Below are 10,920 nucleotides of genomic sequence, written 5' to 3'. Positions count from 1 at the left end.
AATTCCGAATTTAAAAGATACAAATGCTTCGGCATATTTAGTCCTTTGAACTTTAAATTATAATTATAATCATAGCGTGTATGATTGAATTCTCCCATAAAAACTTTTAATTGTTAGGCGCAGCTCTACTAAATTAGCAAAGTGGTGTGGGGTATCATAAAGTCGGCCCCGCCCGACTTTAAGACTTTCTTTACTGTTTTTTTTTTTTTGCTTGCTACTATGAGTACTATTACAATTACTATTGTAATATTTTCCATTCCACCCCATTGTCTGCATTTCAAAGAGAATGGTGTTGATAAATTTGTTACAGGTGGCGGTGTTATAGTAATTCAATATGAATTACACATCAATCAAAATGGAATCAGTCTGTTGCCTTTTGTTTATTGAAAGTAACATTTTGAGTTGGCAAAACAAAAAAAATAGATATGTCATTACATAAATTTAAATTGTGTCAAAACAACATTGTAATATGTAAATTCAGATATTAATACTCACAACAATGTTTGCGAAATTTTGTTACAGCAAATGTAGTTAACGGTATTGAAATCTAATCTGATTTCGCGGGAAGTTTAAAACCAAAATCTAATTATTTCAAAATAAAAGTTTGGAATTTTAAAATTTTCTATATATCTAGAAATATCACACCAAGAAATCCAGACATATTTTACCTTAGAAGCTTCTAGAATTAAAAATTCCGAATTACAAATTTACAGCCGCACAGTGGTTCAAAATTTCCTTTTCTGTAAATTTTGAACGGTTAGAGATATATAATTAATTTTTATTAGACTGCCTTTTACTATAATTATTAGTATTTAATTCCAAGCATTTCATAAATTATTGATTTCACATCAAAGTTACATTAAATCCACGCTTGTAAAACCACACCCAATAAATTTTATTTTTTATTATATTCTCAATATAATTTTGCTACAGGTATTTAATGGGTTAATTATTAAATTTTACATATTATTTACATCAATATAGCAACGTGTAGAATTTAAAATTTATTTACATATGTAGCCATAGGTTATTGGTAAGATGTAATTATGTGGTTTTTTAGAAGAGTCTGAAATAATGTAATATGAAAGACAGTGGGATCAGCAAAAACTTGGAATTTGTAATTAAGCAATTCATAATCAATACCACCAATTTTTTGTGAAATGATCAACAGAGGTAGATATTAAAATAATCTCTTTTTCTACGAAAGTAAATTAATCATTTGAAAAAGCCCCCTTGGGAAATGTTCCAAAAACCGGTCTTGCAAAGACAATATTTATAAATATCTATATCATTCGACATATACCCTCTATATATTTTTATTTTTTGTAATGTTATACAAACTTATGCTATACAACATTATCAGGTTCTATAGTTTCTTTTATGATAACAATTTCTACCTAAAAGTATGCTCTTGAAATATGTCTTTGATTAAATACACTGTGCGACTGATTCTTTTTTTTTGGGAGAGTTTATTAAAAAGGCGATAGGAAAATTTCACCAAAAAGCCACATCAAAATATCGGTTCTAGGAGCCATTTTTTAGACGAAATTCGTTTCAGGTCATTTGGAGTCTATACCATTATTATCAGTAATATTTATATTATTACTTTCTGTCTTTAATGTGTCGTGAGAACTTGCCGTGGCATATAATATGTAAATCTTGTGAAAGTATATTGTGGATATGCAAAAATATTTTTCTTGAATTTATATACAAAAACAAGTAAGCAAAAGCTATAGACGTGTGGGGCCGACCATGTGATACCCTACAACACTACAATATGTTAGAAGCACCATTATGTCCAAGTCCATTTTGGAAGATTTCGCTTTTGAAATTTTGTCATGGAGCATTGCCCAGATATTGCACTTACCATTTTGACCTGGGACATTTGCGCACTCCGTCGTGCTGTTAGTTGTTGTGGTCCATTTTGCAGCTAAATATAATCCAATGGTCATCCAAAAAGCTAGAACTCTTCCCTATCCTTAACTCTCTTCACAGGCGTGTCGATTGGCTTCAATTGTATGATCGGAAAAACATTTCTGTTTTTGGTTAATATGAACTAAATATTTTGCGATCATCTCTAAAAGCAAGAAGTCCCTCTGTATCTCCAAATTTAGACTCATCTATATGATTTGCTTGTCTACTATATTTGGCTACATTCGTCAACGAAATCAGCATAAAAAGCCAGAAGTTCGCCTTTTGTGTATTTCAGATATCGCCTGTAAGTAATGCTGGTATTTTTTTCACACAAAATTAGTGATCCATTGTACCCGCTGTCCTAAACTCTAACTTTATGCGAGATTTCGTGCCCTTTGGTTTCTATTTGTGACCTTTATCACGGTTGCAAAATCAGGAAAATTTTTAGTTGTTTGTCCATTTTAACCCCCTAAGTCAAATTGAAAAAATCGCATGCGATAAAAAATGTGAAAAAAATTAAAGAAAAATGTCACAAAATACTACAAAATCTAAATTAACATCATTATTGACATATATTTCTGCGATTTATTTAGATTATATACTTTTATGTCAAGAGGGCATTCTGAATTAACAACATTTGTCAAAATCGGTCCAGGCATTCTTAAGATATAAGCATTCTTACTAACATCCCCTTCCTTTGTATATACACATTGTTTATATTTCGCTATATATAACCGATATATTTACTATCGGCATCTACGTAACGGTCAGAATTGACCTGTTCGCCTATTTGTGATTTCGCCGGGATTAAAATTATTCGCGGTTTAATGGAAAATTTGACTTTTATTTAATACAAATGTTCTGGCCTATTTCACCCACTAAATATTACCCGATGGCCATCAAAATTGGAAAGCTTCTGCCCAGCCCTAAGCTCTAGCCCCATGCTAACTTCCGCTTTGATTGGTCTATAATTGCGACCTGTAGAGCAACTGCAAAATCAGAAATTTTTTCAGTTTTTGGTCCATTTCAACCCCTAAATATTATGAGATCATCTCCAAAAGAAATAGGGTTCTATTCTGGCCCAAACCCCACCTCCATTCTAAATCTTGTGAAGATCGGACTACAATTGCGACCTGTAGAGTGATTACAAATTAACGTGGACAGACGGACGGACGGACATACATGGCTAGATCGACTCAGCTCGGCGAGATAGGAAGATCCATATGTACTTTCATATGTGGGAAACCAATATTTCTAGGTGTTACATAATTGTGTAACACCCAATCAAACTTATAATTCCCCCAACACATAGTGCTGTAGAGTATAAATATTGAATTGCAAAAATTGCGAATATTTGAAAAATATTGTCACCAGGTCTTTTTGGGCAAAGAAAGACATTTTTTAGACAAAAATCGTGGATTTTTCTGAGACATTTGAATCCCAGAAAAATTTGATTTTTTCCAACGCCATACTAACAAAAAAAATCGTGGATTTTTAGCTTTATATTTTTATTTCACTAAAAAAAATGTGGAGATTCTTATCTAGAACCTTCAGATACAAATTTTAACGAAAAAGTTGAACACTAAAATAATGGACTTTGAAAAAAAGTAGTGTCACAGAATCTTGGATTAAAACAAAACAAAAATAAATTGTCCTGTTCTCTTTGAACCAATTTTCCTTAAATACCAACGATTTATGGTCTGGTGATAAAAATCTTGGGAACTTTAAAAAAGTGAGTGTGATTCTCATTCACATGTGTACTTATAAAGCTTGCTGTTCGCCAAAATCAACATATCAAATTCCCTACGCCGGGATAAAAATAAGACATTGGTAGCTATCAGCAAATATTGCAAAGCTGTCAGTTTCGTTTTAAAAAACAGTATTACACTTTAATAAAAAGTAATACGAAGTTTTTTCAATGGGGAAATACTCCTGATTTAAGCAATCATAAAATAATTTTTTTTTAAAAGGGAGTCTAAATTCTAAACTTCGAATACAATCCACCATTTGGAACGAATTTGGCAATTTTCAAAAAAATAAAATCCGTTAAAAATTCTGTTAAAATTTAAAAAATATACAATGCAAACGTTATATTAGGTTCTATACGACGACATGGACCTGCATAGACACATTTATCATAAGCCATCACAATATTCAAATGCGAAACTTAAAAAAAATGTTTATAATATAGCTAAAATTATGAAAATACCGAATATCCGGAGCTACCGTTATATGAGGGCTATACGAAGACGTAGACCTGCACCGACAATTTTCTTTCATAGGCTGTAGTATCCATTACGACCTTCAAATAACAAATTTGACCCAATTCCGATGAAACATGTCGCTAAAATCATCAAAGTACCGAATATCCGGAGCTACTGTTACATGAGGGCTATACGAAGTCGTGGTCCAGCACGGACAATTTTCTGTCTTAGGCTGTAGTATGCATTAAGAACATAAAATAGCAAATTTGTAATAATTCTGGTGAATGATGTCGCTTAAATCAACAAAATATCAAAAATAGGAAGGTACCATTATATGGGGGCTATACCAAAACGTGGACATACATGGCCTATTTTTAATACCAAAAGTCCTGCAGACATAATATACATTTGAGTAGAATTTTATCAATCTACTTCAATTCGTTTGGAAGCTAAAGTGAATTCCACTGACAGACAGACGGAGGGACATCGCTAAATCGATGTAGAATTTTATGCTGATCAAGAATATATACACTTTGTGGGGTCTAAAATGTAAATTTCGAAGTGTTACAAACGGAATGACAAACTTAATATACCCTCCATACTATGGTGGAGGGTATAAAAATAGTAATTCAAAGTCCAGACCAAATAGACTTTTTCAAGAAATCAGCTTCAAGGGCTTTAAGATCAAAAATAGTGAATTTTTATGAACCTCCACAAAATTGTGGATTCTTGTAAAAAAATATATTTCAAGAACCTCCAGACCAAATTTCACGGATTTTAAGAGAAGATTAGAAATAATCTCCTCTATAAAGTCCAAATTTAATTTCGTGGATTTTAAAGAAATCTAGCATTTCACGCTGATCAAGGTCTAAAATTATTATTTCGATGAGTTACAAACGAAATGACGAGCTTAATATACCCTCGATAATAGTATGGTGGAGGGTATAAAAAAATATTATCAGTGATTAATTTGAGTAATAAAAAAAAATAAAAAGAAATCCACTATATTTTACGATTTTTGTTCTAATTTCCAATAACATAAATATTTATCTCAAATGTTCAAATGGAGAATCAATTTCTCTTGTATTTTTCAAGGAAAAAAAATTCCACAAAAAATTGAGCTACTTATTTCGACGATAAAATTTCCAAACAAAGATTTACAAAAACTAACATCGTTGTTAGATAAAAAGAACGAAAGGTGCACGTAAGTGATGGTATAATAATATGGCACCGTCTTCTGAATACCAACATATATAATTACATAGAATTAAAACCAAGCCGACAAAACTCCACAGGAAAACAAATTTCTCAACATCACTTCAAACCACAAATTTCGTGTAAACAAAGGTCTATTTGTAGCTGCAACTACAACTTGTATGCCCAAAGGGTCTATGTCATGCCACAACTTCATCTAACATCTAACAAAGAGAACAACAGCAAAAGAGCCATAACATTTGAATTTAATACGAAAATTATAAAATGGTTAAGTAAACAGCAAAAGGTATTCGAAAACTGTATTTCTCTGACCATGTCGACATCCAACAGCCGACAACAGCTTCTGAAGAAGTCATTCAGATGTGAACATCTTAACAACACACAAGCAACACTTTAAAACGTAACAACTTCATTTGGTGTTGTGGCTCTTTTTTTTTGAACACAACTTCCTGGAATTTCTAAGCTATTTTTATTTACTCATCAGCCAACAAAATTTAGATATCTCAACTAAGCCAAGAAGACAAAGACAGCCGCCACTACCACCACCACAACTTTATCTGAATGCGAGGTTGCAGAGTTGTTAAGGAAAAGGTTAGGATAGCCGTCAAGCGTTTAGCATTAGAAATTTATTAACATTTTTATTAGGATGTTGTTTTTTTTTTTTTGGTTCTGCCTTTTGTTTTGTTTGTTTTGAAAACAATCTGTGTAAGATTTTCGTCAAACAGATTAACGACAAGCTATTAAAGGTAATTTGGCCACATTAAAGTGGAAATTTGGACAATTTAATGTTTTCGGTTTGGTAGTTTATTTTCGTGGTAGTTGTTAACATAGCAATGAGTTAATATGGGAGGTTGTTGTTTTTGTTGTCGTATGGCCAGATAATAACATCTTGAAGTCTTCACAAGAATTGTGCTCTTGAGATACTGAAATGGGCATGCGTTAAATTAAAACAGGTTAAAAAGTGGCAGTCAGTTTTGTCGACAGATGCAAACCCACAGCCAGTGTTCGATTATTCAGATATATTTTGACTTCTGTTGTGATTATTCAAATTGAAGACCCTCTATGGACTAGGTTCCGAAGGAATGAGCCAATATTGTCCATTTTGTATGGGACCTAAATAAATATGATATGCATATTGCGATGTATCAGGTTTGGACTATATTGGTTACTTCCTCCATTTCATATGAGATGTGCGATCATTTCTAGAAAATGTTAAAATGTGCGTGAGGTACCAGATATAGTAAACCGAAGTATTCCATTTTCATACTTCATCTAATAAAGATAAAAATATTGGTATGAGCAAAACAACAAGAAAATCGAATAGAATCCCATGTTCATCTTAGGTTTCTGGTTGACAGAAATATTTGGATATAGCATAGTTGTAAAGAATAGCTGAATTGTTTCAGATATAGTCGACCATTTATATCAAATTTTATGCGAGATCATAAATTCCATATTCATCAGAGGTTTCTGATCGAGAGAAATAGTTAGCTGTAAAGAATCCTTGACCTGCGAATTATGACAGATACAATTATTGAAAATTGTGACCCTTTGTGTGTGATGTACAAGAAGGGGTTTACAGGTACATATCATCTTCACAACAGATCATTTGTTAGCAAAAATGTTTGTTTTCGCTTTCTTTGAGCGTTTTGTTTTTCAAGGACCGATATATACCACCTTCGCAGCAGATTTTGTGCTAGTAGAAATAACTGGATATTTATTTCGGATTTTATAATCGTTTTGGTTATTCCAAACTTTTACCTTGTAAGGGGGGATCGGTAAAAGAAGGAATGGTCCGGTCTCTACCATCTGTGTTGATAGAAATATTGAGATGTGCCAAATCTGAATGGAATCGGATGTTAATTTCGCATTTTATGACCTTCATGGGTATTCAAAATGTTGACCCTGGTGGTACCAGTAGGAGTGGACCGATATATTCCATCTTCACATCAGATCTTGTGTTAGATGAAGTAATGGGATGTGTGTGATTTGAGGACAATCGTACTCTTACATCACATTTTATAAGAGTTATAATTATTCAAAATGTTTATCCTTTGTGGGAGTGGTACTCGATGGACGGATGGACCGATATTTTCCATTTTCTTACCGGACCAAGCACTAATGCAGTAATTTTTTTTGTGAAATGTTAACCTTTAGTGAGGTACCAGATGGAGTGGACCGAAATTGTCCATCTCCGAACTCGATTCACGTTTGATAATAATATTGCGATGTATCCAGTTTGAACCAAATCGGATACTCCCATCGAGAGATATCGTGCGCACAAGCCAACAGACAGGTAGACGTACGGACTTCACTAGATCGACTCCAAATGTTCTGAAACTGATTTGGCCGTATAAAATTATATATACCATCTTTAGCCATATGGCTGAGGGCCGAGGTTTTGATACCCTCCACCATTTGCAAAGAACTTTAAAAATTTCAAAAAAAACTAGGGTAAGTGTGCCCAAGTTCGGCATGTCCCAGTAGTCGGCACTTTTTATTTTTAAGCCCAAATAAATGAAACTATTATAACTAAATGTATTTTGTTTACTTCAAATATATTGTCAGCTATCTTTGTGTACAATTTCGCTAAGAAAAGATGATTTATTCTAATAAAAATTAAATTTTTGTCTGTGAAGGTCCTCAACAATCCGTATTCTTAAGAAAAGTACAATAAAGACGTCGAATCAGTTCAACTAAACAAAAATATTATATTTTAATGAGTTAATTTATTATTATTAATTATTCTTACAAAAAATTTGGTATGCCGACTGTTGGAAAATGCCATACCGACAATTGGCAAGTAATGCCGACTACTGGCAAAAAAGCATTGTTTTAATAAAACTACAAATTTATGAAATGTAATAAAAAGATATAAAAACTTTATTTATTATTGCAAAAACTGTACAAAATTTCGAATCTGTATAAATTAACTTTGTAATAATTGAAATGTTCCACTCAGAATGGTGAGAGATTAAAAACGCGAAAATCCTAAAAGTGCCGACTACTGGTACACTTACCCTATATACGTTTAAAAATACCGCTTTATGAAAACTGTTATATGGTGGATACACGAAGACGCGGACCTGCATAAGTTTTTTTTTTGGCTAGGCTATAGTATCGATAGCGAAAATCAAATACGAAATGTGAAACAATCTGGCTTAATAATGTTTTTAATATCATCAAAACAACGAATATTGGTATGTATCGTAATTTGAGGTCTATACGAAGACGTGGACCTGCATATACCATTTTCAGTCAGGGGTTGTATCAACCAATAAGATCTTCAAATACGAAATTTTAAACAATTCCGTTATATAATGTATCTAAATTCTTAAAAAGAACCGAATATTGGGAGGTAGCGTTATATGGGGGCTATACCTGAATGAGCAAACTTTCTGTCACAGGATGTAGAACACATTAGGAACTTCAAATTTCAAACTGATTTTCAAACTGAAAAGTTTGTCACAAATCATCAAAATACCGAATATTTGGAGGTACAATTATATGGAGACCATATCAAAACTTTGACCTATATTGTTTGACCAGTTCTATTCAAGGATGTTTTTTACATAATGGGAACATATGCTGCCAATTTAAAGCAAATTTGGGTTAAAACTGTGACTAAAGCAGAGAATAAAACCTACAGCTATATGGAGACTATACCAAAACGTAGATTAATATTGCCATTTTCAATACCAAAAGTCCTGCAGAACACACACATATCTCAGTAAAATTTTATCAACCTATTTCATTTTGTTCGGAAGCTAGAGTGATTTCCACAGACGGACGGACGACGCTAAATCGATATAGAATTTTATGCTGATCAAGAATATACATACTATGTGGGACCTAACGGAATTACTAACTTAATATACCCACCATACTATGGCAGAGGGTATATTAAGTAAAAAACTCAACCTCCACCACTTGAAAAGATTTTGGTAATTTTCAAAAAAATAAAATCTATTAAAAAGTCAGTAAAAATCTTAAAATACGACGACGTGGACCTGCATAGACAACTTTTGTCATAAACCATAACAATACTCAAATGCGAAACTTGAATAAAGAAATTCGGTTAATAATGTAGCTAAAATTATCCAAATATTGAATATTGGGAGATACCGTTATATGGGGGCCATACGAAGACGTGGACCAGCACAGACAATTTTCTGTAATAGGCTGTAGTATCCGTTACGAACTTCAAATACCAAATTCGAAATAATTCCGGTGAATAATGTCGCTTAAATCACCAAAATGACGAAAAAGGGAGGTACCATTATATGGGGGCTATACCAAAACGTGGAGCTACATGGCACATTTTCAATACCAAAAGTCCTGCAGACATAATACATATTTGAGTAAAATTTTATTAACCTACTTCATTTCGTTCGGAAGCTAGAGTGATCTCCACAGACGGATAGACGGACGAACATCGCCAAATTGACATAGAATTTTATGCTGATCAAGGAAATATATACTTTGTGGGATCTAAAATGTATATTTCGAGGTGTTACAAACGGAATGACAAATTTAATATACCCTCCATACTATGGTGTTTTTGAAGTCATCCTTCTAAAATAATGCTTTGTTGGAGATTTTTGCACAAACTCACACAGTTTGTTTGAGGTGTGCTGTTAGCATCCTATCTGTTATGTTCTTAAATATGTTCCTTTTAACGACACCCAGCGGGATTGGGTTAAAATAAATTAGTTTTAAATTCCTATTGAAGATCTCCATTGGAGTGACAGGTTTACCTTTATTGCGTGGTCCACACAATACCTTGTTTATTTGTTAAACCCATATATTGAGATATACGCAGGAATGTCCCCAGTTAACCCCAGTTGAAATTCGCTAAACGTATAAAAATGTAGAAAAAATCCTCCAAATCGTGCTATCCACCCAGTCGTATGTAGGAAGCGACAAAAATCAACTAAACAATAGCAAACCTCTGAAGAAAACCACTGACTTCTTATCAGACATTGCTGCTGGTAGCCATCTTGGACCGGAGCTACCCCAAGAATCTATTAATATATGATGGTTTAATAAAAAAATATAGCGGCACGGGAATGCAATAAAATTATTTATTTTGTTTGGAATTTGAAATAGGTTTTGCATTTTCTTTTCCAAAACAATAAATATGGCGGACGACATATGACGACATAAGTTCGCGCTACTATCACGTCGTGTGTGTGAAATGTTCCACAAATAAAATTTAAACAAAACATTAACACTATATATGGAAAAAAATGGAAAAAAAAATGTCGGCATTTGGATTAAAATATTAATAACACGAACACACACACACACACACATGCGACAATAAGCGATATAGCAACACAAATTAATAATTTTAAATAACTTCAATTTTGTACTAAAAAAATGTGTTGTGACGTTTGCAACCTCTGTTGCGGCAGATAATAATGTAGAGCGCGATGAATTACTTTGGGTCTCCTCGTTGAGATTATCGATGGCGGTGGTCATTGGTGGTGGTGTTGGTGGTATTGAGTAGATATCTGACCAATAGACCAGCAAATAACACTTGAAGATATACATCGATACGTTTATTATTTTAAAGTGCAGATAT

The 10,920-nt window shown here is 33.0% G+C and overlaps 1 protein-coding gene across 1 annotated transcript in view; it reads right to left on the bottom strand.

The window, feature by feature from the left end:
* Window positions 1-10,889, bottom strand: part of LOC101893711 (lipase 3-like) — a 27,776-nt gene extending 16,887 nt beyond the window's left edge. Inside the window, exon 1 of the mRNA XM_005186656.1 lies at window positions 10,737-10,889. Coding sequence (XP_005186713.1) covers window positions 10,737-10,889 — 153 coding nt within the window. The remainder of the gene's footprint in view (window positions 1-10,736) is intronic.
* Between the last annotated feature and the right edge of the window lie 31 nt (window positions 10,890-10,920).

The sequence above is a fragment of the Musca domestica genome, unplaced genomic scaffold, assembly GCF_030504385.1.
Source record: "Musca domestica strain aabys unplaced genomic scaffold, Musca_domestica.polishedcontigs.V.1.1 2, whole genome shotgun sequence".
Lineage (NCBI taxonomy): Eukaryota > Metazoa > Arthropoda > Insecta > Diptera > Muscidae > Musca > Musca domestica.
The sequence above is the reverse complement of the archived record's forward strand: the minus strand, read 5'-3'. Positions and strand labels throughout refer to the sequence as shown.